Raw genomic sequence first — 15,555 nt, 5'->3', positions numbered from 1 at the left:
ACACTCTTCACTTGACATGATCAACATGACAGCAAAAATACAATAGCAGTTGGTACATGCAGTACCAAATTCAAAGCTAGAAGGTACTGTAAAATAGCTTGGTGTGTATTGATTTTAAACGAGTGACTGATACCCTCTGCTGGTCAACAACAGAATCACAGGAGGAGTCATTACATCACAACCACCACAACCCATTAAAGATCTGATTCAGGCATCCATGTAGATTTAATGTAGATTTTTACACACATTCATCCACCATTATCTTTCATCTTTAGATGGCTGTGGAATGGGTGGAATTGGAAATAACTGGGTCTAATGTTAGAATGTTGATTTCACTTAGGTCCCTCGTTATTTCTACTGACACGTCCATTGCCCCTACAGGTCTGGCAGCACGGTGTGTAGAGGTGTATCCTACTACAGAACCATGATATAGAATGTCTAGAGAGGTCATCCCGGCACCTGTGAGCTTCCATGGGACGTTCTCTCAATCCAACTGCTCCAGCTGTTGGTCAAAATCATGTCTTTAATCAATCATGTATCCCACAGCTAGGCTGGAGCAGGTGACAGGTGTCTCCATGACAACCCCTGTTCCATCACACCGCAGTGACAGATGAGACTCTGGGACACTGGGACAGATCAAGGGCAATGTGGAGCACGGTGACGTCACCATCACTGCGGTCTGTGTAATCCGGGGCGGGGATGACAAATTCATCAGTGGTATTCTTGCAGTAATTCACAAGTCTTCTGATGCTGCTGACTACTTATAGAGATATTTACATTGATTTGGCCCCTGTGAGGTTGTCTTCTTGCAGCTGTAGTCTTGTGGCTCTGACAGAGACCATCCTTTGTTTATAGGACTTATAAGGGGGAGGCTTACCGATGCACTCCTTCCAGTACCGGCCCTCTCTCTGTTCTTACATGTGGACAACAGATAAAACCCTGGATGTCACTGGATGTACAACACTGTTCAAAGGACAAGCAGGAAAAGGTATGTGTTATTAACCTTTTACATTGACTGTTGTTTCCCTCCACAAACATGACATTATGTGTTTGACTTTTGGCACCATTCAAAAGGTATTGTTGATGCAAATGAAGTCAATCTACCAACAGAAAAGCCATAGGGGAAATTAGAGTAATGGGATGTTGTTTCACTAAGATAATAAGGTAAAATAATATTGCAAAAGTAAAGATATCCAAACACGATTAGGGTAGTACACTACTTAGTAAAAAGTATATATTTTATGGAATGTTAAAATAATGTATATCAATTGCACACACTTACTTTGCATTAGGCATGTAACTAAATATGATCTATAATCTGTCCAGTCAGTCTTCTATAAGTATAGTGAACAAAAATACAAACACAAAATGTAAATTGTTGGTCCCATGTTTCATGAACTGAAATAAAAGATCCCAGAAATGTTCCATAAGCACAAAAAGCTTATTTCTTAGCCAAGATAATCCATCCACCTGACAGGTGTGGCATATCAAGAAGCTAATTAAACAACATGGTTATTACACAGGTGCACCTTGTGCTGGGGACAATAAAAGGCCACACTAAAATGTGCAGTTTTTTCACACAACACAATGCCATAGATGTCTCAAGTTTTGAGGGAGCGTGCAATTGGCATGTTGACTGCAGGAATGTCCACCGGAGCTGTTGCCAGAGAATTTAATGTTAATTTCTCTACCATAAGCCGTTTCCCATGTTGTTATAGAGAATTTGGCAGTACGTCCAACCGGCCACACAACTGCAGACCACATGTCACCACGCCAGTCCAAGACCTCCACATTTGGCTTCATCTGCAGGACGCATAAGCTATGGACAACAAACACGATTGCATTTTATCGATGGCAATTTGAATGCCATGACGAGATCCTGAGGCCCATTGTCGTGCCATTCATTCGCCACCCTCACCTTATGTTTCAGCATGATAATGCACGGCCCCATGTCGCATGTCACAATTCCTGGAAGCTGAAAATGTCCTAGTTCTTCTATGGACTGCATACTCACCAGACATGTCACCCATTGAGCATGTGTGGGATGCTCTGGATCGACGTGTACGACAGCGTCTTCCAGTTCCCGCCAATCTCCAGAAACTTCACACAGCCATTGAAGAAGAGTGCGACAACATTCCACAGGCCACGATCAACTTCCTAATCAGCTCTATGCGAAGGAGATGTGTTGCGCTGCATGCAGCAAACGGTGGTCACACCAGAAACTGACTAGTTTTCTGATCCACACCCCTACTTTTTTTAAAGGTATTTGTAACCCCCAGAAGCATATCTTTATTCCCAGTCATGTGACATCCATAGATTATGGCCTAATGATTTTATTTCAATTGACTGATTTCCTTATATGAACTGTAACTCAGAAATTGTTGCATGTTGCGTTTATATTTTTGTTCAGTGTACGATTTGTGTGGCAGACTAAAGATCTGCTATATTGAAATATCAATACTTTGTTTCCAGTCACAGACAGAATTGTCCAGGTCAGGCCTTGCTGGAAAACCAGGGGCCAGAATGAAACTCAAACCCCTACACAAGTCTGTCTAACTTCTCTTTCATAGCAGACACCTGATCTACAGTCATTGGATTATGTATGCCACTGAGCAGACGCTATTATCTAAAACAGGGTCTCCCAAACTCGGTCCTGGGGCCCCCTCTGGGTCCACGTCTTGGTTTTTGCCCTAGCAGCTGTGTCAGCTGATTTCAAATAGTCAAAGCTTGATGATGAGTTGGTTATTTGAATAAGCTGTGTAGCACAGGGGGGGAAACAAAACATGTACCCAGTGGAGGCCCCAGGACCGAGTTTGGGAAACTCTGATCTAAAGCAACTTACAGTTCATGGAATGCATACCTTTTTAGTAGGCTGTGTGTGTATTTAATACACCCAGGAATTGAACCCACAGCATTGTGGATGCTAGCTCCATGCACTTGCTAACTGAGCTACACAACACAACAGATATGTAGAGGAGAAGCTAGCTATCCACAAGCATCCACCACGAAGAAACCATTTCTGTCTTTCACATGGTGATCGGGAAAAGGCTTATGTGGGTAAACTGAGATGTCAGACTAACATCGGTGGATGGATTCGTTGAAGGATAGATATTGAAACTAAGTTAGGGATTTGGTTGGAATTACTATCATCTGTCTCACTGCAGTTCAACAGGTTCAGCAGATAAATATCTGATTCATCAACCAGGCTACATAAATGGTGGATCATCTCACTCCCTTCCACCCCTGTAGACACCTGCTGTCCCTAAATCACATAACCCACACACTCATGTTTCAAAGAGGGAAGTGTCGCCTTATTCTCAGATGTTGCCCCAGTTCACAAGCAATCTCTTTAAACCTCCTCTCCTCTCCTCTCCAGCCCCCTCCTCATCAGAGATGTGAATTATTGACTCTCTCTCTCTCTCTCTCTCTCTCTCTCTCTCTCAACAGCAACAGCCCTGAACAATAGGGCCACCCTTCTGTCTGCGTTCTGAGGGCCATCTGGTTCCCTCGGTACGTTTTCCACCTGCCTCAGACAGGTTGTTGATAGAACAACAGCGGGGTGAATAAAGACAGATCTGCTGCTCCTCACACATGTAAGGCGTTTTCACATGTTTTCTCTTTATTTTATTATGGCCAAATTGCCATATTTGGTCAAAATGGATGCTTTGTTGTAGACTGTTGTGTCAGGGATACTTGTATAAATGGTAGCATACTTCCTGAACGTTTTCAGGGCTATATTACTCAACTCCATTACGCTATCTAGAATCCCGTTCCGAAATTACTACACAACAACATGCAAATAGACCGCAGTTGCTAGTGTACTTACAGCCTTAATACACAGGTACAACAACTTTATGTTAAGTGTTACCACACTTTCTCTGTCTCGTTTTTTCAGGTGTAAGGGGCCAAAATGCAGTACTTCTTTTGTCTCCTACTGTTGATGGCGGTTTACTCCAAGTCTCGCAGCAGCCCGTGCGAGAAAGGCTGCGACTGTCACGAGGAACTGAAACTCACCACGTGCACTAACGCCCTCTTTACCCAACTGCCCAACCACATCCCTCCTTCCACGGAACACCTGGACCTATCTATGAACCTTCTAACCTTTATTCCGAAGAGTTCCTTCCAAATGGAACGCAAACTGAGGGTTCTGCTTATAAAGGACAACAACATCAGCGCTGTAGCCGACGGGGCCTTCACCCAGCTAGAGTTCCTTCAGAAGTTGGACCTGAGTTGTAACAGGTAGTGGGAAGTTTTTCCTGGCCGCCGTGCTCTTGTTTTTGTTTTGCTCTTTTGAGGTCTTGGCCGGGTTACTGTAAAGCACTTTGTGACAACTGTTCATGTCAAAGGGGCTTTGTCAATTAAATTTGATGGATGGATGGATGGATGGATTCATTGATTGATTTATCGATTGATTAAACAGGATCTCGTCCCTGAGCGAGAGCTTCTCCCTGGGCCTGAATGCTCTGAGAGAGCTGCAGCTGAGCCACAACCACCTGCACACCCTGCACAGCAAGAGCTTCATGCACCTGGATGGCCTACAGAGGCTCAACCTTACTGGCAACGCCATCCATAACATCCAGGTGAGGTCATTTTTACTTTTGTTAATCAACATCAAATAAAGTGATATAGGACTTATACAATTCGATTCTATTCCGTTCTATTTTACTATATTGTATTGTGTTTTATTTGATTCTGTTCTATTCCATCCAGGTGAGGTCCTTTGGCTCCATGTCCACCTTGCGGCAGCTCCACCTGGAGGGCAACCATCTCGTCTCCCTGAACAATGGGGTGTTCTCCATGCTGAAGTCCCTGGAGGTCCTCAACCTGCAGGGGAACCAGATCAACAAGACCCAAGAGGGTGTCTTCACACCCATGACCTCCCTGGCCTTGCTCAACCTAGCCCACAACCAGATGAGCACCATCTACTTCAAGACCTTCCTAAGCATCCACACCTACAGTACCCATATCCTGTTGGAAGGAAACCCCTGGGACTGCAATTGTGACCTGCAGAAAGTGTTCCACAAGCTTAGAAGTGTTCAAAGGCTGTTCTTGGATGATTACTATAATCTTAGCTGTAATGCTCCGCCAGAACTAGCGAACTACAGGTTGATGGATGTGGATACGGAGCTGTGTATCGCCGAGGTGGTTATTGTGCTGATTATCACGATCACCGTGATGATAACAGTGTTGGGGGCCATCGTCATGGCGGAGAGGAAGAGAAAGAAGAAGAAGAGGGGAAAGCATTGGACGGAGCAGGGCAACTTGTCTGACTCAGATCACTAGGGATTGACTTTTTCTCGGCAACACAATCCTTTTAATACATTTGTACAGTAACACGAAGAAAATATCTGAGACAGTTATAAGCGTCATATTTTAAAGGGCTATTGTACAATTTCACCAAGTATTTATTGTACACAAATGCATTAATCAATTACTCAATATGTACACTTTTTGCATTTGTAATAATACCAGAATTTGTAGTGTTCTATTAGATACTTTAAAATACAATATGAACAATACTAACGGTGTGAAAAATAATAAATTCAACGCAATTGAAATGTGCACTAGCCGTATTGTACTCTATCCATTTCCTTTATGATGTAAGAAATATACATTTTATATATATATATATATATATATATATATTAGAAACAATAACAATTGCACATCTTGCCTTCACACTTCGTTATAAACATGCTCTTAATGCATTTACAGTAGTAGTTGGTGTATGTTGACGGGCGGCGGGGACACTATTTGGGAGGTTGGGTTCGCTTTAACAGATAGCAGAGGCGTCACACGAGGCCCATCGTCTGGGCGAATCGAGTTCGGAGTTCCAGTCTAAGCGAAATGGCCTGAACTAGGATGTGTTTATTAAGGATATTACTTATGGTATATCATCGGTATCATGGATGCATAGGATGACGACGGAATAAGCTGCATTGTAGGCAATGCAGAAAGCTTTCGATTTCAGACGGGGAGACACAACTGCCACCGCCGAACCTGCGTAGTCAAGGTTGAAAGAATAGGAACGCGGACCGGGGACTTTTGCAGGTAAGATTGATGAGATCATCGGCGTCCAAGCTCATTTCCAATTTAAAGAGAAACTGTGCTAATTCACATTTTTGACGTTTTATTTTATTTGATTGCGTATCTACAATAGTATGATTTAAGTGCGCTGTTCAGCACTGTTTAAAGTAAACGTACTTTTATTTCTTCAATTTGGTGTGAAGTGTTATTTGATAGTGAAACATTCATTTCGTTTACACTTCCGCATTGGACGGTGAAATGTATTTTTTCACCGGTTTCACCGGTTCTTCTGATATGACATTCCCACTCACGATCAACATGAGTTATTAGGTTGTAACAATGTTACTATATTTGTTACACCACTTGTTCAACTTGTTGAAGCCTAATATTTATTGTAGCCAATTCTAGCCATGCTAAACATATTTACTGTATAGCATAGTGTTTCAATATGCTTTGTGTTGTAGTCACGAAAGACAAATATATATATATATATATATATATATATATATATATATGTATATATATATATATATATATATATATATATATATATATATGTATATATATATAAGTTAAGCAAACTTTACTATGCATATTGTTAACCAGCACATCAAGTACATGAAGTAGCTAAGTAACAAGTGGTTTCCGTTTCCTGTGTAACATCAATATGCGTAACATCAATATTTCTACACATAGACTGTATGCTTATGATAATCAATGTAGCCTACTGTTTAGGTTCCAGTAAACATTCATCTAACTTCCTGCCTTCCAGAGATGGCTGCAGACGACAAAGTGGTAATCCTATCGGACGACGAAGAGGACCAGAAGAGGAAGTACGTCCTGGACGAACCCTTCAACACTCTTTCCCTGGAGCTGCAGACCGACCGAGAGCCAGTGTCTGCTGCAGCATCAGACACACAGTCTGCTCCAGAGACACCCATGGCCTCGCCACTGAAAGACCTAGGCTGCTTTGAGAGGATGTGCCTTCGAGTCAACTCCCAGCTCCTCATCTCCAAGATCTTCTACTTCTTCTTCTATGCAGCATACGGATCCCTGCACCCACTCCTAGCTGTCTACTACAAGCAGCTCGGGATGTCGCCAAGCCGTAGTGGACTGTTGGTTGGGATCCGGTACTTTATAGAGTTCTGCAGTGCGCCATTCTGGGGAGTGGTGGCCGATCGTTTTAAGAAAGGGAAGCCATTGTTGCTGTTCTCTGTGCTGTGTTGGTTGGTGTTCAACTGTGGCATCGGCTTTGTCAAACCAGCTGCCATGGTCTGTAAGGAGAAGGTGGACATCACCACTGTGGCTCCACCAATACTCCCCTTGACGACAATGATACCAATTAACGGCTCGCTACCGGACGTTTCCACCAATCACACGAGGAGAAGTCGTCGGGATTTGTTTCGAAGTTACTTTCCTAGCTTCCTTTTTGTTTTGAACGGCCGTGATTCTGGCTATAGTGTACGCCGCAGGCATAGAAGAGGTGCTGATAGCAATACCACCCAATCCACAGGGGTGTCTTACGAGCAGAACAATGCCACGGCAACAACCACTTACACCCCCACCCATGCCCAACCCAGAGTGGTGCCTAATGAGCAAGCCAATACCACTCAGCTTTTACTGAATACCACAACTATGCCACTAACCATTAAAAACCCCACCCTTGCCCCTAACCATGCCCCCACCACACATTCCATATTGGTGCCTCACGAGCAGGGCAATACCACTCAAGCTACACCAAATACTACTTCAACAACTATGGCAACCACTACCCCTTCCCCCACCCAACCCAGAGAGTACATCATTGAGTACAACGAGGATCAGGTAGAGAGCATCTTTCTCCTAATCCTCTTGGTCATCATCGTGGGGGAGTTCTTCAGCACACCGGCAGTCACCATTGTGGACACGGTGACGTTACAGTACCTGGGGAAGCACCGGGACCGCTACGGCCTGCAGAGAATGTGGGGGTCCCTTGGCTGGGGCGTGACCATGCTGCTAGTGGGTATCTGGATAGACCACACCCACCTTACGCTGCTCATCGACGGCGTGGTCGGCTGTATCCTGCCCGAGTATAAGAACTACCAGGTAATGTATGACATTGAACATGTGACAAATAATAAGCAATGGGTCGCTAAGGGCGACATAGTTGATGCGTAAATACAAACGGAGTTAATTAAATTTGTTCAGTTGTTCACTCATTCATACATTCACTCATTCTCTCTTTCTTTCATTCCTTGTCCAGGTGGCCTTCATAGTGTTTGGAGTGATGATGGGCCTGGCCCTGGTGGTAGCAACACAATTCTACTTCGACAGGTAATAGGAGCAGACACAATTTAAATTATGTTTGAAACCCTACCCTTTTAGCTTTGCCTTAAATCAATGATTGTATTGTTATTTTAGACTTCCTTTTTGTTTTATGTACTTTTATTCGTCTATTTTATACAATTGCTGTTTGATTTTAATATCTTTCATTTGATGATTTTACTGTAAATGTGTTGTGGTTTTAAATGATCTTTTAAATGAAGTTTGATTTGATTTGACAGTGGGGACTACAGACAGGAGTTGCCTCAGAGGCCCCAGGAGGTAGAGATACCACAGGTAAATCAACTGGAAAATTAAAACTCACACTAAGTGGAATAGTCTTTCTAATTTCTTTAGCAGAAGTAAATAAAATATAATCTTTTTATTATTATTATTTGTTTTACACCTTCATTTATCTCACACAGGTAGGCGGGAACGTGGCATCTCCAGAGGGGACCGAGAGCTCCACCTCGGACCAGACCCCCATCACCCCAGAGTCCACCATCCCCGAACAGCCTTTCCACTACAGTGACCTCCTCAGGCTGTTCTGTAGTGTTCAGTACAGCACAGTGCTGTTCGTCGCCTGGTTCATGGGCTTCGGTTACGGCTTTGTGTTCACCTTCCTGTATTGGCATCTTGAGGACCTGAAGGGGACCACCACGCTGTTTGGTGTGTGTTCGGTTCTGAGTCATGTGTCAGAGCTGGCTGCTTACTTCACCAGTCATAAGTTTATTGAGCTGGTGGGACACATCAGGTAAGGATGGGGTTGTTGTTGTTGTTGTTGTTTTGGGGAGGGTGGTGGAGGAAGGGATATCACATTATCCATCTCTTTTAGCCAAATCTTTTACCAGAAACAGCAGCAACAACAACAACCAAAGCACACAGTATTTTCTGAAACTGAGGATTTCCACATTTTCTATCCCGTTTCACCTCAGCTAGACACGCTGCATGTAAACAAATCGTGTTAATTTAGAGTGCCTCTTGCTTGAACGTCACACAGACCTATACTATAGTCAGACAGACAGACCTAGCACAGAGCAGGGACATTTGAGAGTGTGGTGTTATGTTTAAGGAGAGAGGGCTATCACTCTATCAGCTCTGTGTGACCTATGTCATTTTGACGCACAAACATTCTTCTCTTAACATCTTGGGTAGTTATAACCCCGCAAGCAATGCAGTTACCTATTAGTGCAAAGGTCTCAAGAGGAATTGTGCCACTGCTTTTTGCCTCACCAGTTCAATGGGCACTGTACGCAGAGTCATACTAACTATGCCTGGTAGGGCATCTCTTTGGACCTGAGATAATTAACGCGACAAAAGACGCTGATCTGTTTGCTTCCTCTTAATAACTTTTGCTCGGAGTACCTAACCTCTGAAAATCTCATCCCTAATTTCTTTCTTTCCTCCCTGTTTTCCTAATTTAGGGTCTTGTACATTGGCTTGGCATGTAACACAGCACGCTACCTGTACATTTCTTACTTGGAGAATGCATGGATAGTTCTGCCTATGGAGGTCTTGCAAGGTAAGAGAGAGCAGGTCCGACATTGACGTTACTTCCTGTTGACATCTGATTGAGGAAAGGTTCAAATTTGAGTCCATTGCTAAGGGCTGTAGAGCCTCAGTACAGTACATCTTAGGATGGGAATCTCTGTTATTTCAAGCAATCGCTGCCTTATAAAACACCTTTTCCCATGCCAACGAAACAAGAACAGGATAAGATATAACTTAATTGATTTTAAGTGAAAAGGACATTACAGTATCACATCAAAAACCGTCATATTAAAAGACAGTATCAACAAAAGGAAATTGAATAAGGATATCCTGGTAATGTCATATGACTAGTGAATAAGCACCATGTTACCCCTGTTTGTCTTTCTGTGGTTACAGGTGAGAGATTATTTAAGAGCAGGTTGGATGGGTCTTGTCAAACACTGGACAGGAGAATATATTGTTCCACTCCTTCTTTCAGACACCTTGGGTACCAAATAACCAATAGGGCAGAGGTAGGCAACTAGATCCAGAGGGGGCTGATTTTTGTCGAAGAGAATGGTCGGGGCCCAGAAAAGAATTATAATTTGCACACTGCAAATTGACCACAACTAAGCCCAAAAAGAGATTGTATTTTGAGACACAATCATGTATTATATATTTTTTTGGTGTACAAACAGACTTCCTAAATGAAACACATTTTTAGAAGAATTCCTGGTGATTTTACACTCTTTTTTTTTTACCCAAAACTACTATGCAAAGTACCAACTGTAAAGTTTAGTGGAGGAGGAATAATAGTCTGGGGTTGTTTTTCATGGTTCGGGCTAGGCCCCTTAGTTCCAGTCAAGGGAAATATTTTTAAAATCTCTTTTTCTCCCCAAATTCGTGGTTACATTCTTGTCTCATCGCTGCAACTCCCATACGGACTCGGGAGAGGCGAAGGTCGAGACTTGTGTGTCCTCCAAAACACAACCCAACCAAGCTGCTTCTTGACACAATGCCCACTTAACCCGGAAGTCAGCCGCACCAATGTGTCGGGGGAAACACCGTACAGCATGCACTGTGCCCGGCCCGCTACAGGAGTCGCTAGTGCGCGATGGGACAAGGATATCCCTGCCGGCTAAACCCTTCCCTAACCCGGACGACGCCGGGTCAATTGTGCGCCGCCCCATGGGTCACCCGGTCGCGGATGGCTGTGACAGAGCCTGGACTCGAACCCAGAATCTCTAGTGGTACACCTAGCATTGTGATGCAGTGCCTCAGACCACTGCGCCACTCGGGATCCCCAGTGATGGGAATTCTTAACGCTACAGCATACAATGACATTCTAGATGATTCTATGCTTCCAACTTTGTGGCAACAGTTTGGGAAAGGCCCTATCCTGTTTCAGCATGACAATGCCCCCGTGTACAAAGCGAGGTCCATACAGAAATGGTTTGTCGAGATCGGTGTGGAAGAATTTGACTGGCCTGCACAGAACCCTGACCTCAACCCCATCAAACACCTTTGGGATGAATTGGAACGCCGACTGCGAGCCAGGCCTAATCGTCCAACACCAGTGACCGACCTCAGTACTGCTCTTGTAGCTGAATGGAAGCAAGTCCCCACAGCAATGTTCCAACATCTAGTGGAAAGCCTTCCCAGAAGAGTGGAGGCTGTTATAGCGGCAAAAGGGGAACCATATTAATGGCCATGATTTTGGAATGGGATGTTCGACGAGCAGGTGTCCACATACTTTTGGTCATGTAGTGTATATGATGATTATTTGTATTTTTTTTACTAAAAACTTTGGGGGGCCAAAAAAGAAAGCCTGTTGCCAACCCCTGCTCTAGAACAGAGGCCCCATATTGTATAGTGAATGTACTCACCCATGATTCTTGCAAGGAATTTAACTATGGCGTTGTGTTTTGAACGGTGGAGGATAAAATGTCTTCTAGGCCTACGCCTCATGACAATTTTTCTAGTAAAAACTCAATACATAAGAATATGCTCAATACATAAGAATAATCTCATTATTACTAGTCATTAGTGAGAGGCACTGTTTGCTTTGGTGCTATAGCTTCTTCCTGAACTCTGTCTTAGAGGAGTGTTAGATGACCACCCCGTTACTTCAGCGTAAGGATGTGTGTATATCTATCTGACGTCTTGAATCTGTGGTCACGGAATGAGAAGTCCGTCTGCCTGACTGATGATGAATGGAAGTCTAAGTGTCAACACTTCCTTATCCATAGGACTTAAATAAAAGAGAGGCGAGGTTTCCTGTTAGATTGTTTTCCCAATTGGCGTTAATACTACAAGACAGACTGCTTTTTCTTCTATATGACGTTATTATTGAAATAATGTATAACATTTTACGTTGTTTTTTTTTGTTGTCATTTAGCAGACACTCTTATGCAGAGCGACTTACAGGAGAAATTAGGGTTGAGGGCCTTGCTCAAGGGCACATCAACAAATTTTTCACCTAGTCGGCTCAGGGATTCAAACCAGCGACCTTTTGGTTACTGGCCCAACACTCTTAACCGCTAGGCTACCTGCCACCCCTACTTTGAAGAAGCATTTTTATCCTTATACGCTGTGTAATGTTTAACACCTCCATCAATGCTTGTCCTCTGGCATCATTGACATTATACTAATTTAGCAGACGCTCTTATGCAGAGTTACTTACAGTCGTGAGTGCATAGATTTTTGTACTTTTTCCGTACTGTTCCCCGTGGGAATCAAACCTACAACCCTGGCTTTGCAAGCGCCATGCTCTACCAACTGAGCCACACACAGTATTTCACTTTTCTAACCTTGTTGTTTTGTCTGTCTTTCTGTCTTGTCTCTTTGTACTGTAGGTGTGACCCATGCGTCCGTTTGGGCAGCCTGTATCTCCTACCTGAGTGCCGCGGTGCCCCCAGCTCTGAGGACCTCTGCCCAGGGTATCCTCCAGGGTCTACACCTGGGGCTGGGACGGGGCTGCGGGGCCATGGTGGGGGGAGTCTTCGTCAACTATTTTGGTACGGCTGCGACAACAACGGCCCCTTTTGACAGTCCCATTTGAGTCGTGAAATTGAGCAACTCTTGACATACAGCCGTGTTTTTATAATAGAACATGATTTTGAGGGACCAATGAGTTATACTATTTATTACACATTTATGAACTACATACATGCCCACTAATAATCAACTGTCTATAAACGATGTATAAACCTTTCATAACCCTGTTAAATGACGCCTTTAACATGAAGTGTAACCGTTGTGTTGTTTCTGTGTCTGTAAAGTGCGTCTTTCTTTTTCCAGGAGCTGCAGAGACGTTCAGAGGGATTGGAATGGCTTCCCTGGTGATACTCCTCATCTTCTCCTTCATTCAGTGTCTGACCGGACAGAACGAGGAAAAGGGTGAGGGAGGGGAGAGCACCTCAGTTCATTTTTATTTATTTTTTTACAGACCCTGCACTGTTCGAGGAATTTGTTCTGTATAGAATGGATTAGTGGATTGCTTCATATATTGCACTAAAAACAAAATATTTATAGAACTGCAAACCACCTGTATTTTTAACAGTGTACCATACACAAAATAACCTAAATTGTATTCCCCTCAATAGAGGACAGGATGCTAGCAGAGAACATTCCGGTTCCTTCCAGTCCAGTTCCCATCGCTACCATAGACTTGATGCAGAACCAGAGCCAGGTCAGAACTCTCCAAATTGTTGTACTGCTTCTTTCAGCAAACCAATTTCCCATTGTGGGACAATGACGTGTACTATTAGTACTACTACTACTAATTACTACTACTACTACTACTACTACTACTACTACTACCAGGTGGGTGTGATGGTGCCCCACCCTGACCCTAGACCCCCGGCTAAGAAGACCAAGCACCAGGAGGAGCAGGAGGATGTTAACAGACCGGCCTGGGTGCTGAGTGGATCCCCCTGGGTCACCATAGCCTTCACTGTCTGCCAGATCAGAGAGATGTACTGCATGGCCAAGAGTAGTCTACCCTCAGAGACACAGCCACTGCAGGTAGGATGATGGACGATAGTCATCTTATAAAGATGTGTCAAATCTCAATGAGAACTCTTGTCCTCAAATGTGTCAAATCTCAATGAGAACTCTTGTCCTCAGATGTGGCGAATCCAAAGTTTAAGAGTTTCAAGCCAATTCATGTTCTTTTCTTCTTTCTTTCTTTTTATAACCTTTTTAAATATTTGACTTCAATGGGATTTATTTTTATATCGTATGATTAACAGTGACAATATGTGAACGATTTCTCCCCACGCCTTCATGTGAACTAAAGAAAGGTGAGACTGTGTTTGCTCTTTGTGTGCACTGTAGAGGTAAATTCCACACTGTATTTGTGACATGCGGTGGTGAATGTGGTCAAAAGTCCTATGTGCCCGTGTTTGGTTTACTAGTTTAGTGCATGGTTTGGTTATATCTTTAGTGTATCCACAACATTGTGTCGTGATTGATTAGCCAATGACGTTATATTATCTCGTCTGTTGCCAGGAGCAAAATGATCAGAACTCTTCTGAATACAAGGCAGTGGAGACTGAACACAGAGCAACAGAAGTCACCACACCACCATAACGGTTCCCCCAGGCAGCATACCTAGCAAGGCCCACCCCGCAGAGCACCCCGAATCCCAGCCCTCTCCCATACCAGACTAGGGGAACTCTGTGGAGCAGCCTGCCTTTTTCACCTGGTACTTTCACATCAACTGTCTTTCCGGCAGTAGATTAAAGGCTTGAGTTGAGTTTCGAGACAGTACTTACATTCACTCGCGTGTCTCCTTTGGTTCCTGCGACATGTACAGTAAGGAAGGGGTAAGGAGCAGTGAGCACTACTCCACATCGATGACTGTGTGCTGTAAAAGGTACTGAGTGATAAGCTTTCTGTGTGTGTGTGTGTGTGTGTGTGTGTGTGTGTGTGTGTGTGTGTGTGTGTGTGTGTGTGTGTGTGTGTGTGTGTGTGTGTGTGTGTGTGTGTGTGTGTGTGTGTGTGTGTGTGTGTGTGTGTGTGATCTGGCATTGTGTAAATAGAATTTGATCTAGAAAGGGTCGAAAGGGATTGTTGCCGTCTAGAATGTAATGTATTTATTTCCTCTGTGTCTTCCTGCACGTGCTTCTGACAATCATGTTATTATTTTGACTCTTGGGATGAAATGATATGTGTATAGACAATAAAAATGTATTTGTAGATAAATCATTAACTTTCACTGCTTTTCTGGTGTCTCAATGATATTATGGCTGTCTATTCCGGCATGTTTTTAAAATCCTAAGAGGAGACACTTGGTGGCAGTAGTGTACCGTATTGAAGTACTAACCCTAAGTGTGTGTGTGTGTGTGTTCAGGTCAGGGTGTGCGTGCTGTTGCTGATGATGGGAGTGTGTGGGAGGACAGTAATAGTGTTCTCTTCAGAAACTACACCACAATGCCATCTGCAACATCCCTTGTCTCGGCAGAAAATATAAGCTAATATTGATGTTGAAGATGGAAAAAAAAAAAAAAAAAGATTTAATTATTGGACTTGTTTCCCCCGAATCGTCTTTGTTTTGAACACAGCAATTAATGTCCTTCATTATCCTTTTTAGGTGTACTCTATATAAAGTGATTCTACTATAACAGTCTCAAGAGACAAGACTGACCATGGCAGCTGTCTTATCCAATATTGTTAAGCCTGTTGTCTACATCTAAGGAATTAATCATTTTTTTATTTTACCTTAAGGTTTCTCCATCAGCTGCACTCCATGAA

The 15,555-nt window shown here is 43.4% G+C and overlaps 2 protein-coding genes across 8 annotated transcripts; both read left to right on the top strand.

Moving 5' to 3' along the window:
- The first annotated feature begins 331 nt into the window (after positions 1–331).
- On the top strand, positions 332–5,562 carry LOC110527529 (insulin-like growth factor-binding protein complex acid labile subunit). The gene is made up of 5 exons (XM_021608869.2): positions 332–988; positions 3,448–3,593; positions 3,896–4,239; positions 4,421–4,580; positions 4,711–5,562. Exons 3-5 carry the CDS (start codon positions 3,911–3,913, stop codon positions 5,281–5,283), a joined length of 1,062 nt encoding a protein of 353 aa, XP_021464544.1. The 5' UTR covers positions 332–988; positions 3,448–3,593; positions 3,896–3,910; the 3' UTR covers positions 5,284–5,562.
- Positions 5,563–5,740: 178 nt separating this feature from the next.
- LOC110527527 (major facilitator superfamily domain-containing protein 6-A) lies at positions 5,741–15,314 on the top strand. 7 transcript variants are annotated; one of them, XM_021608865.2, is made up of 12 exons: positions 5,746–6,051; positions 6,800–8,112; positions 8,270–8,340; positions 8,571–8,625; positions 8,754–9,082; positions 9,753–9,850; positions 12,654–12,815; positions 13,099–13,197; positions 13,404–13,489; positions 13,624–13,824; positions 14,099–14,102; positions 14,311–15,314. In XM_021608865.2, the coding sequence occupies exons 2-12, from the start codon at positions 6,802–6,804 to the stop codon at positions 14,319–14,321; spliced, it is 2,427 nt and encodes an 808-aa protein (XP_021464540.2). In that variant the 5' UTR covers positions 5,746–6,051; positions 6,800–6,801; the 3' UTR covers positions 14,322–15,314. The 7 variants fall into 7 exon arrangements, 6 of the variants coding, with proteins under 6 accessions (XP_021464543.2, XP_021464542.2, XP_021464540.2 ...); XM_036983013.1 differs by having other exon boundaries at positions 14,052–14,102; XM_021608864.2 differs by lacking the exon at positions 14,099–14,102 and having other exon boundaries at positions 5,747–6,051.
- Positions 15,315–15,555: the final 241 nt, after the last annotated feature.

This window comes from Oncorhynchus mykiss, chromosome 7 (genome assembly GCF_013265735.2).
Source record: "Oncorhynchus mykiss isolate Arlee chromosome 7, USDA_OmykA_1.1, whole genome shotgun sequence".
Lineage (NCBI taxonomy): Eukaryota > Metazoa > Chordata > Actinopteri > Salmoniformes > Salmonidae > Oncorhynchus > Oncorhynchus mykiss.
Note: the sequence above shows the minus strand (reverse complement) of the source record. Positions and strands in the feature narration are given on the sequence as shown.

Bases quoted from the DNA above. Each gene is read 5' to 3' on its own strand.
- LOC110527529 (XM_021608869.2), top strand. From the start codon at position 3,911: ATGCAGTACTTCTTTTGTCTCCTACTGTTGATGGCGGTTTACTCCAAG. The intron at 4,240-4,420 runs GTAGTGGGAAGT...TTGATTAAACAG, and splicing joins TTGGACCTGAGTTGTAACAG to GATCTCGTCCCTGAGCGAGA. The intron at 4,581-4,710 runs GTGAGGTCATTT...TATTCCATCCAG, and splicing joins ACGCCATCCATAACATCCAG to GTGAGGTCCTTTGGCTCCAT.
- LOC110527527 (XM_021608864.2), top strand. From the start codon at position 6,802: ATGGCTGCAGACGACAAAGTGGTAATCCTATCGGACGACGAAGAGGAC. The intron at 8,341-8,570 runs GTAATAGGAGCA...TTGATTTGACAG, and splicing joins ACACAATTCTACTTCGACAG to TGGGGACTACAGACAGGAGT. The intron at 9,851-12,653 runs GTAAGAGAGAGC...TTTGTACTGTAG, and splicing joins GCCTATGGAGGTCTTGCAAG to GTGTGACCCATGCGTCCGTT.